At 41.9% G+C, this 15,065-nt stretch overlaps 1 protein-coding gene across 3 annotated transcripts in view; it reads left to right on the top strand.

The window, feature by feature from the left end:
- Positions 1-15,065, top strand: part of CALN1 (calneuron 1) — a 497,807-nt gene that overhangs the window by 114,619 nt on the left and 368,123 nt on the right. For all 3 annotated transcript variants that reach the window (XM_070461280.1, XM_070461281.1, XM_070461283.1), the window contains exon 2: positions 14,619-14,743. In XM_070461280.1, coding sequence (XP_070317381.1) covers positions 14,626-14,743 — 118 coding nt within the window. In that variant the 5' untranslated portion in view covers positions 14,619-14,625. The remainder of the gene's footprint in view (positions 1-14,618; positions 14,744-15,065) is intronic.

Consider the following 15,065-nt stretch of genomic DNA (forward strand, 5'->3'; position numbering starts at 1 on the left):
GGTTGGTCATAGCTTTTCTTCCAAGGAGCAAGCATCTTTTAATTTCCAGGGAAGATCCCTTGGAGAAGGGAAAGGCTGCCCACTCCATTATTCTTGCCTGGAAAATTCCATGGACAGAGGAGCCTGGCAGGCTACAGTCCAGTGGGTTGCAAAGAGTCGGACATGACTGAGCAACTTCACATGTATATATATTACTCTGCTCAATTTTGTCCATCAAATGAGCCAAGTAATTCTACCTTCCAGAGAGTTGCTGATGTTTTGGAGTTATGTTCTCCCTCTTCTCCACGTTCAAAGCTTTTATGATTTTATTCCATTTTGTCCCTTTATACCATGATTTTAATGGGATTTTAGGAGAGAAAAATATGTTCAGTTTTCCTACTTGAAATACTTTGTAGAGTTGAGAGCATGTTATGAAGATTTCTACAGCATTAAAAATTTAGGAAACAGCATTGATACACAGCATACTCTGATACAAATGTATTTTGCTTATTGATTTCTAGGATTTTAGATTTCTGTTTTGTTTTCTTCTTTCTTCCTTTCTTTTCATTTCTTATCTTTGTTTTTCTGATTTAAATACAACACAATGCATTTTTTTTTTTTTTTTTGGTGCACAAGTCTTTGTCCTTATCTCTGGATAGATTTCAAAGAATAGAATTTGGGGGTTAAAGGGTGAGAACCATTTTTTGAATGGATACCTAATGACCAAATTGTTTTCTCCAAGCTGTTGTTTTAACTGCTACAAAGTACTAGTCCCAATACAGTGTAACTAGCATGTTAAAAGTAACCCCTACCTGCCTTGAAAAAGCAGATAGCAGCCTACAAACTACACTTCTTGATTAGTTAGGAGTTCGGCTATTGTTTTCATATCTTTTATGTTTATTTTTGTTTATTTATTTTGGCTTCTCTAGGTCTTAGTTGCAGCAGTTGGGATCTTTGATCTTAGTTGCAGTTGGGATCTCTGATCTATTGCGACATGCAGGATATTTTAGCTGTGGCATGTGAACTCTTAGTTGTAGCATATGGGATGCTACAATATGGGAGTTCCCCTCCCAGAGATCTAACCCGGGCACCCCGAATTGGGAGTGCAGCGTCTTAACAACCACCAGACCACCAGGGAAACCCCTTATATGTTTTACTAGTTATTGTCTTTCCAGTTTAGTGAATTGTTTGCCTCTGTCCTTTATGTACTCCTCATTTACCTCATTTTATTTTTGGTGTTTATAACAATTAGAAGGTTATGTTTTTGTAGTAGTAAGGTTCTCAGTCTTTTCCCTTGTATTCCTTGAGCTATATTTAAACTGTGAATGTCCTTTAACTATAAAAGATGAGTAAAACATTTACATATATTTCACTCTAGGTTTTTAATTATTTGATTTTTTTTTGGTCTGTTCCTTTTAAATAGTCTTGTGGTTTTGTTTATGTCTGACTGTGTTAAATAGAATTTTTAGGGAAGTGTTACTTAATAGCAGAAGTAATAGGCATCTTGTCTTTTTTCTCGTTTTAATGGCAATGTCTCTGCAGTGATTTTCAAAATGAGGTGTATGAAGTGTTCTTTTGGGGTGTATGGGAAAAAAAGATGAAGAAAGGAATTAAGCTTTGCTAATATCGACTGTCGAGAGTGGCACTTACATCCTCAGTTGGCCATATGTGTGCCAGTCTGGTGTGACAAGTGTGATATGTTCAAGAAGGTGGGTGTCCCATAAAGGAGGGCATTGCCATAGGATCTTCCCTGTGCACTTATTACCAGTTACTTGTGACACAAATGCCTGACTAGGGAGATTTAGAGATTATATTAATCAATTTTAACTAGACTAATATCCAGAAAATAAACAAGATATCTGCCAGTGAGCCCCAGCTTTTGGATCATCCTGATCATGCGGGCTCAAGTGGACCACAAGACAATGGCTGAGTTGGCATTTCCTGTGCTTCCCAGGGAGACCTTCATTAACCACTCTATGGGTAAAAGTGATAAGCCATCAGACTGGGCAAAAGTTGACCAAAACAATTAAAAAACTTCTAAAATACTGTCTAAAATGTTGATCTGTATTCACTTTCGTGAATAATGAAACCTGGCCTGATCTTTGAAATGAGATGGAAAATGATTCTAGGTGACTTTCGTACCAACAATAAAGTGTGCAGCTTTTATCAGGGCAAATTTCTTCCAAGAGCTGTCAAACAAAAATTGGAATCACACACTTTCTGTCATAAACAGGCAAATGGTCTGCATTTGTGATCTTTCCTGAGATGGCAAGATGCTGTCTGCTACGAAGACTTAAAGATGGCATTTTAACAAAGACCGAGGAAATAAATGCTTTTTAAAGGAAATTCATGCTATGGAAAGAACAGTTTTGAGAATAGATGTTTCTGGAAATGTTTCAACCATTACGTGATTTTGTGATTAGAAAAATATTGTGAGTGTGCTATCTTTAAGCTCAAATCTGTGAAATTAAAAAATGTGGAGACAGAATTTTGTTAATTTTTTAAGAATCTTCTAAGTGAAGAGATCAAGTATTTTTGGTTAAAACTAAGAAAATGCAACCGCTTCCATCAGTTTGCAAAATCATCTGTTGACATTAAGGGAGATGAAACTTTACCGGCCAGATATCGCAAAAATCTTGGCATGTTTGTGGGGTGGATTGAAGAGCAAATATGATTTAGTAAATACTGACAATGACATTTTTCTTCCATTTGGATCTGTAAATTTTTCTGAGGTGTATTTTTGGTTATGGAAGAAGTTAAGGATGGACATACACACAGCCTAAAACCATATCTTCAGATCACTCTATAACAAAATGTTATATCAAGATTTTCAGTAAGCATGAATAATATCAAATCATAGCTTTCCATAAAAATCCAATTTCTGTATTTTGAGAGAAAAAGTGTTCATGTAAGCAATGTTTTAAATTTATTAGTCTAGAGTTGCACGTAGAATTCTCATATTTCAGTCTGTGTTCTATTTGTGCTTTCTCTATTTGTTTTAATAAACTTGTCAGAGATTTGTCTGGTTAATTGCTTTTGTTTCAGAGAACCAGCTTTTTTAATTTATCTGTTTTCTAATTTATCTCTTTCATTATTTCTTTTTTGTTTTCTTAATTTATTTTGTTGTTTGTTTTCTAAAAAGTTTGTGTTGAAGACTTATTTAGTGTTTGCATTTTTCTCTTAAGAATACTAAAAAGACCTTACAGTTTATCTGAATGCTACTTTGTTATGCCTCATATGCTTTTTAATAAGAATCATTTCTCTTTTTAAATTTTAAATATAGCCTATAATTTAAATTTTAATTTAAGTTTTGATATAGGAGTATGTTAAAATTTTCTGTTTTAATGGATAAATTCTAGAGGTCAAAGGTCCAGTGTGGTGATTATAGTTAATAACACTGTGTTATATACTTGAGAGCTGCTGAGAGAGTAGATCTTAAATGTTCTCACTACAAAAAATGGGTAATTATGTGACATGATGGAGGTGTTAGGGAAAGCTGGGGTGGTCATCATTTTGCAACATATAAGGGTATCAACACCTTGTATGGCTTAGACTTACCCAATGCTATATGTCAGTTATAGCTCAATAAAATTAGAAAAAATATCCGTTTTAGTGTTTAAAATATTGACTTATTATTGTTTCTATTATATTCAATTGTGTCAGACCTGCTTTTGAAGACCTTTATTGAAGCTTGCTTTGTGGTCTTATATTTGATAAATTTCTGTACATGTTTTGTAGATATCTGAAAAGTGACCTATGGGTGGGCAATGGGAACACACACACACACACGCACACACACACACATACATACACACACACATTACATCAGCCTCCATAGAAAAATGTCTACCTCATTCATATCTTTGTTTTTATTTTTTTGTCCTGGTGATTTGCCAAAGGCTTAGAGAGTATCTTTAAAATATTCACCCATTTAATATATAAAAAATGTATTTAAATTATTTTTACTTTATAATGATATGATATGTGATACAGAGGTTTGTGACTAATATATGATTATTTTGGATTTTACTCTTTTGAAGCGTACACTGACCTTTACTATATTTTCAGTGCTTTTCATTTTGAATTGTTTTGCAGTTAGAACTTTCTTTTCTTTGACCTTTGCCTTTAAGTTTTTTTCCCATAATTTAATTGGTAAATTTCTCTACTCATTTTACTTTAAGTGACCCTTAAAGGCAGCAGTGGGTGGGGATAGTTTCTCTGTTGGGGCTGCTTGCTATTGTGAAGGGAGTTGAGTTCATCATCTTGATCTTTTGTGGGTAACCTGTTTTTTTCTAACCTGGATGCTCAGAAGAATTTTCCTTTGAAATTCAAAAATGTTATAAGGATTTCCGGTTCTGTCACTATGGTCACTAAGCTCACGTGGATTGTTTTCCTGCCATAAATACAGAGATGCAGGATAAAAATATAACAAAAAAGTTAATTCTGTAGCTCAACCAGTTGTGTGCCAGCTTGCTTACAGATTTATCCTTCTCTTTGCTCCTAATTCACTCTGTATAGTAAGGTCCATTCAAGCAAAGTACATTTCCAGATTCCCTGACCAGAGGGAGGTGCCAGCAGGAGGTGAGAAGGTGAAGATGGATTTGCCATGGTACCTCTCTCTCTCTTAAGGGTTCCTGTCCTTGATCTTTGCAGAGCAGAACTTTCCCTTGCACCATCTCAGATCTTATTGGGCATCCTCTACCAGTTCTAGTTCCTCTGGGCACCCCAACTTTGAGGTCGTGGTAATACCACCCTTTCCTTATGTGCCTCCAGACTAGAGGTGGGAATAACTTTCTGCTATTGCTGATCTCTGCTAACCAGGCTCTGGGGGGCTTTGCAGCCCTTCTGCCCGCTTAGTAGGTAGCTCACTCTTTCAAATCCTTTGAATGAATTAGCTGACCTAGGCTCTGTTTTCCTGACTACACTCTTCCTGTTATTTTCACACTAAAATAACCCAGTGTGAAAGAAAGGAAGAGGAGACGCAGAGCCTAGAGGTGAAAATGTAGGGGTGGGTGCTGCTGCAGGGTAAGACTGGCAGTTGGGAGTCCTAATGTCCACGCAGGGAGGAAAGGCGTGGGCTTAAATCCGCAGCAGGCAGGATACAGGAACTGAGACCCTGCTTCTACTGATGGCTGCCCATCTCGTGCATGGGGATGAGAGTCAGTCAGCCCACTGCTCAGCGAAGTGGCCAAGAAGCTTGTCTGCCAGGATCTATGGCTGCCAAAGGCAGAGGCACACCTGACAAATCAGAACCCTAAACTTGTGCCTGGAGGGGTGGGGTGGTGTGTAGTTGACATCTAAACAACCCACGTGGTGCAGGCCATCCAAGGTAAGGATGAATGGACAGACTGGTCCCCGACTGGTGCAGCCTGGAGGGACCGGTGCCATGGGTGGGGATCGCTGCGCATATGCAGCGCCAGAGGGAAGAAGATGCTCCTGCCCACAGGGCGAAATCACATCTGGAAACTGTTTACTGCTAGTAAACAGACAGAGAACCACCAAAAAGTTTAGTGCCTTAAGAAACTGAGGTAACAGAATGACATTCCGAAAGACAATGTGAAAAGGACAGAGAATAAAGATTATAATGAAAGATTTATGCTCAGTCATAAATAAAAGATGGATTTATAAAAGAAACATCACACTTCTAGAAATGAAAAACATCATCATTTACATGAAAACTGAACAGACAGGTTAAACTGTGAGTTAAGTTACAACTGAATAAAAGAAGGCCAATGTAAAAATAATTTTGAAGAAATTGCTTATAACATAGATACACAGATTTTTTAAAATGAAAATTTAAAAAAGTTTAAGGAACTTGGAAGATATAGTATCAGTTAAGGTTTAGTGCGGGACCAGTATAGTTCAAGGACTGGGTATTTTAAGAAGGAAGGGATTTTATACAGGGAATTTGACGCTTACAAATTTGTTGAAGGGCTCAAGGACTGGATTTTCGATAGTCTCCAGAATGACTCCCAGAATAATTCAGATCAACACTCTAGGAGGTTTACTGCCACTGAGACTCCCCTGGATTATGCTTCTTGTTCCTAACACTTCCTCTTGACCCCGCAAAGGCTGGAGGACGAACTTGAAGTTCATCTGAGGAATCAGAAACCATTACTCTTCTGCCAACACCTGACCACTCCTTCACAGCCAGGAAACTAGACAGTGGGCAGAGGAATACTGTTGCAAGAAAGCATCATGTTTGCGTGACTTTTCTTGCCTGTAGAAACAGCCAGAAATGGTCAGGAAAAAGACCTTCATCCAGTGGTGTGCTGGAGTCAGCTCATACCAGCCCATGAAAGCCCCAACTGGTGAAGCGTGTGGCACTCGTGCCAGGGGTGTGGATCTTGTTAAATTTTCAGGAATTTTATGAGCCAGTTATTAAACATGGCTATGCTTAAAAGCACGATAAGAGAAATATAAACTTAAATTCTCAGATGAAGTATAGACTTACAATGAAATAAATGAAATGGCCAAAAATCATATAAAAAGATGCCTGAACTAGCAGTCAAGGAAATCTAATTTAAGAAAAATGAAACGGTCTGCTTATGCTCGCTGTCAGCAAGGCTCTGGGGGAAATAGACATGCTGATAGGTTAATGGTGGCTCTGCAAATTGTCACAACCATGATGATGGTTTTAAAAGATGTCTACAAATTCTCTGATACTCCATCTTTCAGAAGATAGAGCCTAATTTCCTTCCCCATGAGTGTGGGCTTCACTTAGCATCTTGCTTCTAATGAATAGAACGTGTTGAAAATGACTGTGACCTGCATCTCTGTATTTCTGAGACCAGTTCATAAAAGCGCTCTCCTCCTGTGTCTTGGAACACCTGCTGGGGGAAGCCAGCTGTCCTGTCATAGGAACATCCAAGCAGCTCTCTGGAGAGTCCCCCAAGGATGTTGTGAACAGCCCCATGAGTGCCGTCTTGGGAGTGGATCCCATAGCCCCAGGTATACCTTCTGATGGTGGTAATCCTGGTCAGTGTCTTGACTGCAACCTCCTAAGACCATCTGAGCCAGAACCACCCAGAGAAGCAACTCCTGATTCCCGACCCATGGAACCTGTGAGATAATAGACATTTGCTGTTTAAGCCACTAAGTTCAAGGGTAAGTTGTTATATAGTGATAGACAACTAAGCCGACCACTTTGGAGAGCACTTTGGAAAAATGCTGTAATATTTGATCTAGGTATGCAGGCTAGAGAAATTTCCCCAAGTGTATGCAAAGAGACACACATGAGGATGTTCACTGCAGAATGCTTTTCTTTCAGTTGGATAGTAGATAAATAAATTGCAAGGTGGAAAGCTATGGCACAGTTAAAAGTAAATTAGGTATGTGTATACGGATTTGGCTAAGTCCCTGAGCTCTAAGATAGATTGAAACGTGCACATTGCAAGAGCACATGTACACTGTGATATTATTTATGTAAATTGAGAGATATATACAGCAATACTGTGTGTGTGTGTATGTTGCTCAGTCATGTCCAACACTTTGCAGCCCCATGGGCTGTAGCCCAGGCTCCTCTGTCCGTGGAATTCTCCAGACAAGAATACTAGAGTGGGTTGTCATTTCCTTCTCCAGAGGATCTTTCCAGGGATTGAACTTGGGTCTCCTGCATTGCAGGCAGATTCTTTACCATCTGAGCCACTGGGGAAGCCTGGAGCAATACTGTAATATATTCTATATAATTACACCCAAATGTAGGAAAATTTAAAACCATGAACATTAAAACCATGATACATTCTGCCTCCAGAATAGTGTTGTCACAGCAGAGTGAAGAAAGTGGAGAAATACAATAGGTGGGCAGGGCTTCACTATAAGATATTTCTAAAAAGAAATCTAAAGCAAGTGAGGAAAAATATTAGCCCTTATTCAGTCTGGGTGGTGGGGCCATGGCTCATTATATTATTTGCTACATATTCTGTTTATTTGAAGTATTCTTTGTTGCCATTAATGTAGATTTTCGTTCTGCTACTATTTTTGGATTTCTCCTTTGCTTTGCAAAGACCTGCACCTTTTCCAAATCAGCTTGCCTCTTAGCAAGCTGTCTTCTCTTTGACTTGATATCTCCTCACTGTACTCTGAGATTTCCTCATGAATTTGCATTCTTATTCTTATTTCAAAGGCACCCTGCTTTCTTATTTATTTTTAAGGATGTAACCAGAAACTTATTTTCTTCTTTCTTGTATCATACTGTTGTTGACAATCTGCTTTTGGCTGTACATCTTCTTGAAAGCGCTTCCTCCTCTAATGATGCAGAACTTTTATTTAGCCCCTCACGTTGGTGTTTTCTGCTTACTCATTCCTGTCTGATTTGAGCTCTGTCCAAACCCTCCTTGCCAATTGGCCTGCCCCTGCAGGATCTTTACAAGAGAACACAATTGTTTTGTGAGTACTTAGCCAAACGCTCCGCTGGCATCCATCTAGTGCATCTTTGCTGGAGTAAGAAGAGATCTTCTTGTACCTGTAAGTTAACTCTTGGACTCTGAGGAGGAGACATGCATTTCTAGGGTATCTGAGGTTTTATGCAGTTCTTCCTTAATCAAAAGCAATATGTGAAAAGCCTACAGCAAATTCCACATCTTCACATGCAGAGCCCATGCCTCAGACCCTTCTGTTCCTAGCCGTGTTGCAGACTGGGAGGGATGATCCCTGCCTAGTCATAGGACGGGGATTGTTGCTTCCTAGTGGTGCTAAGGACCGAAGAAACTGCATCCAGACTCCTTTGAAAAAGCAGTTCCAGCATGGTCAGTTTGAGAAGTTCTCTCTAAACTACTTTAAGTTGAATTTTGAGAAAATTTCGGAAAGAAGTTCAAGAGCATTTCTCTAGATGTCTTTCTTCTTCTCTCTCTGTAGCCCGTTACCAGCAAATGATGAAACAAAGTAGTTTAGAGAGAATTACTTCTCACACTAAATTGTTTGTGGGGAGGGACTAGTGTTTTGTCTTTTTTGTTTGTTTTTTTCCCATTTTTTGTTCAACGCCCCTGTCCTTGGCAGACTGATTTCCGTAAAATGCAGAAAAAATGAATTAGTGGAAAAATAAAGAAACAGAGATATAAAAAAAAAAAAAAACAAGGCCACTGTTCACATGCTTAGGTGTTTGGACAATGCTCCAAATTGGTATAAAAATTTCAATGCTTTCATTCAATTCTTGTCGTTATCTCATTGCAGACAAGCAGCAAATAATATTCAGTTGGCGGTGGTCCACACACTACACTTCGAGTAGTGCTGCTTCAGAGGCCCTGCAGAATTATGTCCTGGAATACTCTTTATTCAGAATAATAATATCAGCCTGCAGCAATGTGCCTGGGTCTTTGGTACTGCAGAGGGGAAAAAAAAGGAAGTTATATTACTCTATGTTTTTTCAGAGACGTATAACCAATAGAATATATATATATATATACACACACACACACACACGTAGAAAGAAGTTTATTGTAAGGAATTGCTCTGGTGAGCCAGAGACCCAGGAGAGCTGTTGGTGTAAGCTCCAGCCTGAGCCCAAGTCCAAAGGCAGGAGAAGACCAGTGTCTTAGCTCAAACCGTTCAGACAGAAAGAACAAGTTTTCCTTTACTTTTCCTTTCTGTTCTATTCAGACCTCTAACAGATTGGATCAGGCCCAACCACCTTGGGGAGGGCAGTCTTCTTTACTCAGACTGCCAATTTAAATGTTAATCTCACCCCAAAACACTCTCCCAGACATACCCAGGATAACCAAATATCTGGGCAGCCCGTGATCCAGTCAAGGCGACACAAAATTAGCTGCCTCTGAAGAAGATCGTCTCAAGGCAAGGGGAGGGAGGCTCTTTGGTTTGTTACTTTGCCAGGAAGTGTACCAGTTCCTCAACCCTGAAAACAGGAACTTCTTTTGTTTTTACCTCCTGACAACTCATCTTTGATATGACCGTGGAGCCTGGTGGTACCCAGGAAATAGACTCTTTTCCATCTCTGCTGCTTTTCATTCAAATAGCCCCCCTCCTCCTGATACAGTCGGGCTCTCCTGGTGGCTCAGATGGTAAAGAATCTGCCTGCAATGTGGGAGACATGGGTTCACTCTCTGGGTCAGGAAGATACCCTGGAGAAGGGAATGGCAGCCCACTCCAGTATTCTTGCCTGGGGAACCCCATGGACAGAGGAGCCTGGTGGGCTGCAGTCTATGAGGTTACGAAGTCGGACACGACGGAGCGACTAAGCAGGAGCAGAGCCTGATAGTCAGCTGCTTGCTGACACCGCCCAGCGCTGGGGCCCCCTGGTGCTCTGTTGTATACACACTTAAGTCGCTTGGCACATTCATGGCATGCAATGCCAGCCAGCTTCTCTCTGAAACTCACCCTTGGCCAGGTTCTTCCTGATCCTCCTTCAAAAGCCAGCGTGTTTTACCTTCCACCTGACTTATCATGACCTTCTTCTGCCCCGCATCCCACTTCATGTAATCCTTAGCAAATGATTACTGACGATATTTATTGAGAACATTTCTGATGCTAAGTCAAGTGCTTTCTGTATCTTATCTTATTTCATGGTTAAAAGAATCCTAAGCAGTATGTGTCAGACCCCTAGTTTACAGAGGAGAAGGCTGAGGCCTACAGAGTTTAATTCATTTACCTACATGGCTAATCAGTGCGGAGCTAGGATTTAAATCTAACACTGCTTTTGACCAGATAGTCCTGATTCGTAGCCAGGAAACTATACGAATTCACAGAAAATACAGAAAAAAAATGTTCACATGATAAACAGTCACTTAATAGTTCTCAATGAGTAAAATAAGTATTTAAAAAAATATATAAGGATCCATCTCTAAGCTTTAGTTCAGGACCACGTCTGTCTTTGCTGATGAACTGATATGTTTCCATTCTGTAGCCAAACAGAGAACCTTAAAAGCCTGGATTTCCCCAGGTGGCTCGGGGTGAAATTTAGTCTTTAATTGCAGTGGCTGTTTTTAGCTTACTTGGGATAATGTTCTTCCCATTCTTGAACATGACTTTATTTATCTCTACGGATGGCTCAATTGCACGTGTTTCCTTTCCCACTAGACTTTGAGCGTTTCGGGTGAATGAACTGAATATGTACCTAATTTTGTAGACTGCTTTTTCCAGAAGCAAATTATGTTGGTCTATTGAGTGGGACTCAGTTGCGACCAGTTTTCTCTGTAGAGTACTCAGCATTTCTTCTGCAGCTGAACGTGGCTTGGACACACGTGTTTGAGTATAACCTTGTTACGGCAGCTGTAAAAATGCATGTGGTGGGGCCAGAGCTTCAGACAACCGAGTAGAAGGTGATCATGGGAAGATGTTTACAAAAATGCTGAGACACTGGAGTCATGAGCGGTGACATGGGCAGAAATACTTTCCATGCCTTACTGACCTCCGTGGGGCCTCTTTCCAGGTGGCAAAATTAGAGATCAGTATGGGTGCTTTCCCATGTTTATGAAGGATTTAAATGATGGTTAAAATAACAGATGGACTGGGTCCTGGGGCCAGCGCTGAGAGGGATGCTGAAACCACACAGGAAATGTTAGCCAGTATGGATGCCTCACTCCCTGGACCATGGGACTCAGTCTGGGCGGAAATGACCTTGGTGGTACATGGTGCCCCTAAGCAGGGTGAGCTGTAGGAAAGGGAGAGTGGTCCTGCCTTGTGCGTCTGATTCTCACCTTTAAACCTGTTTGGTCTGGAATTTAACTTTGAGAAAAGAGGTGATGGTAATTGAAGTTGTCTTCCAAAGAAAGTTTCTTTAAAAAAACTTTTTTTGTTATTTTTATTATTATTATTTTTTATTTTTATTATTTTTAAATTTTATTTCCCTTATTTGGTTGCAATGGGTCTTCACTGTGGCAGGTGGGATCTTTCACTGTGGCATGTGGGATCTAGTTCCCTGACCAGGGATGGAACCCAGACCCCCTGCACTGGGAGCTCGGTGTCTTTGCCACTGGACCACAGGGAAGTCACCCAAAGAAAGATGCTTGCCCGTTTATGTATAAGGATAGATTTGGCTGGGAGGGGGAGAGTCTGACTTATAATTAGCTGAAGATGTGCCCCTTGCAACTGTCAAAGGCTTGCATACTCTGTGACTCCCTCCTGTCACTTGCGATCGGCCCGCGGATGGAGGAATGTATGTTTGTTAGCCGTGGAAAGAGTTAAGGGTGGATTGGAGGCTGGGGGCTGGCTCCAGCCTCAGCCATGTGTCTGTTTTACTTTTCAGGGCCCAGAACATTTGTGAGAATCGTCCCAGTTGTTATGATGAGAGAAAAGTACCTTTGATAGAAACAGAGAAATCAGAAAGTGTGGCCTATTTTTTAGGAAGATAATTAATTCCTTTTTCAACATCTTAAGTTTGAAATGAGGGTTGGACATCCGGGTGGAAATGTCCGGTGGATAGCTGAGGCTGCTTGGTTGAAAGAGCCCGTAGGAGGCTTGTGTTCTAGAATGGATTCTTCCAATCACCGGCTTCCCGCTCTTGGTCAAGCCCTGTAGCTCTTAGGAGTCTCGTGGGTTTATCTCTAAGTCGGTAGCTCTCAGTCCATTCAGGGGTATGCTGGAGTGGGCTCTAGTCAGGAGGGAGAGAGAGGAAGGGGCATCCTGCTGGCCTGCCATTCAGCAGTGTTACAGGGAAAAGAAGACAGCGCCCTCCCCCCATGGCATCCATCACCAGAGACAGTTGATTGTCATGAGTGTGACTTGAGGGACACAAGGTTTGGGAGCCCGGAAGCCCTGAACAGTCCTCCCCAGAGACTGGCCTTCTGTCTGCTGTCTCTTTCTGTAATTTACACCTTGTTGCTCAGCTGTGCCTTAAGGGACTGCTAGGACCACTCCGGCTTAACACACAGATGCAGATTTTAATGCCCCGAGGGACTCTACGGGGGACTCACACGGAGAATGACCGGGGTGTGGGAGGCAGCATAGGGGCCGCTTCTCTCCCACAGGAGCCCTGGCAAGGGGGGCCTCGACCTCTGCTTGCATGCCCCCCTTGGTGGGGAGATCACCCCTTCACCTTCCTGGAGCTCTTTTAAAAGGGTGTCCTCTACCTGCACCCTAGAATTGACTCCTGATCCTTCCTGCCTGTTCCTTAATTCCACCCAGAGGCTTCTCTTTCCTCTTAGCCCTCTCTGCTGATGGGAAAGCAGAACCAGGTGTGCCCCATGACTCACTCACTATAACAGAACTTGCTCTTTCCACTATGGGGAAACCCAACTTTCTCTCTCTCTCTTTTTTCATATTCTTATCCATTATGGTTTATTACAGGATATTGAACATAGTTCCCTGTGTTACCCAGTAGGACCTTATTGTTTATGTATTCTAAATGTAGTAGATGCCCCAAACTCCCAGGCAAACTCTTCCCTGCTTCCCCTACTGCTCGGCAATCACAAGTCTGTTCTTGTGTCTTGTGAGTCTGTTTTGTAAATGAGTTCATCTGTGTCATATTTTAGATCCACATACGTGATATCATTTGATATTTGTCTTTCTCTTACTCACTTACTTTGATAATCGCTAGGTCCATCCATGTTGTTGCAAATAGCATTATTCCATTCTTTTTAATGGCTGAGTAGTATTCCATTGTGTGTGTGTGTGTGTGTGTGTGTGTGTGTGTGTGTATCATCTTACCCGTTCATCTGTTGATGGACATTTAGGTTGTTCCCATATCTCGGCTATTGTGAATAGTGCCACTGTAAACACAGGGGTGCATGTATCTTTTTGAATTAGAGTTTTGTTTGCATATATGTCCAGGGGTGGGTTCGCTGGATCATTTGGCAACTCTGTTTTCAGTTGTTTGAGGAGCGTCCATGCTGTGAGAGACCCAACTTTCTAACTATATCTCTCGTCCCTCCCTTTCACATTAGTCTGGAGCCTCTGGCCCACCTTGCACTGGTGGGAACTTCACACCCCCAGGCATAGTGCTCTGGGCCGAGGACCCTGGAGGGTTTGTTAGTCTGGTCTAAGGGGATGCTTTCATTTCCTGTGGGAGTCCTGGAAGCTGCTTTGTTCTGAGACACCTTGAGATGCTGCCCACCTTTCCGGCAGGTCAGGTGTGATTGGCATCTCATAGGGCTGTGCTCACGAGCCACTCGTGCTAATAGGCGCAGGGCCGCTTCTCAGAGTTGCAGGCTGTTGTCTGTGTTCACTCAGAGCCTGGCATGTCCGACCTGCTTTGAGTGCAGTATAAGTGCAACACCTGCTTTACTTGGGGAAAATGAAACACTTGGATTTCTATACAGTCCTAGCTAAGACATCTGGTCCCTGGATGCACTCACATTTCTAGGGTGTTCAATCCTTTCTTATGAGGACAGAGAAAGGGTTTATGAAGCCGGAGAAAGGAGCGAGTGCATCCTTGTTTGCATGGAGAGACAGCTGGTTGATGCCAGGGTATCCCACAGTCTGCCAGAACCCCATGGCTTAAGTTCATTATTAACTGGGGAAAATATAGTAAGATGTATAGTGAAGGAAGGGACGGAATTTGGGGGCATTTGGGGATCGTTCCAGCTATGGGGACCCTGGTACTCTCTGACTTTCCCTCTGCCAACGTTACTGTTATTTAAAAAAATACCCCTGGCCGTCCAAACACTGGGATGGTCCTTCAGGGAAGGAAAAGAGGGATGGATAATGATGTCTTTCTTTCCACTCTACCTCCCGTCTCTTGCGAGCAGGGAGAAGATGCCTTTTCACCATGTGACTGCTGGCCTGTTGTACAAGGGGAATTACCTCAACCGATCTCTCTCCGCTGGCAGCGACAGTGAGCAGCTGGCTAACATCTCCGTGGAGGAGCTGGACGGTAAGGAGCCCACCCTGCCTGGGAGGTTAGCCACCCAAGGGAGCCATCTGAGGCTGTCGTGCATCTAAGACCCTGGCCATCAGTTGTGGCCAAGTCTAACCATGATGCGGCAGGAAAGAGTTCAGAGATCACTTTTGCCCAGACGACTTCTTTGTGTGAGGTGGACCTGGTGGCCTGAAAAATCTGTGGTGAATGTTTTGGTTCCTTTGGATACCAACTGGGGAGACAGCCTTCAGCTCCCCATGTGTTATTTTCCAGTTGATGGAATCTTGATCACCAATAGTGTGACCCTATTTCCCTCTTGTTCACAATGGGGCCCAGC

Source organism: Odocoileus virginianus, chromosome 33 (genome assembly GCF_023699985.2).
Source record: "Odocoileus virginianus isolate 20LAN1187 ecotype Illinois chromosome 33, Ovbor_1.2, whole genome shotgun sequence".
NCBI classification, from domain to species: Eukaryota; Metazoa; Chordata; class Mammalia; order Artiodactyla; family Cervidae; genus Odocoileus; species Odocoileus virginianus.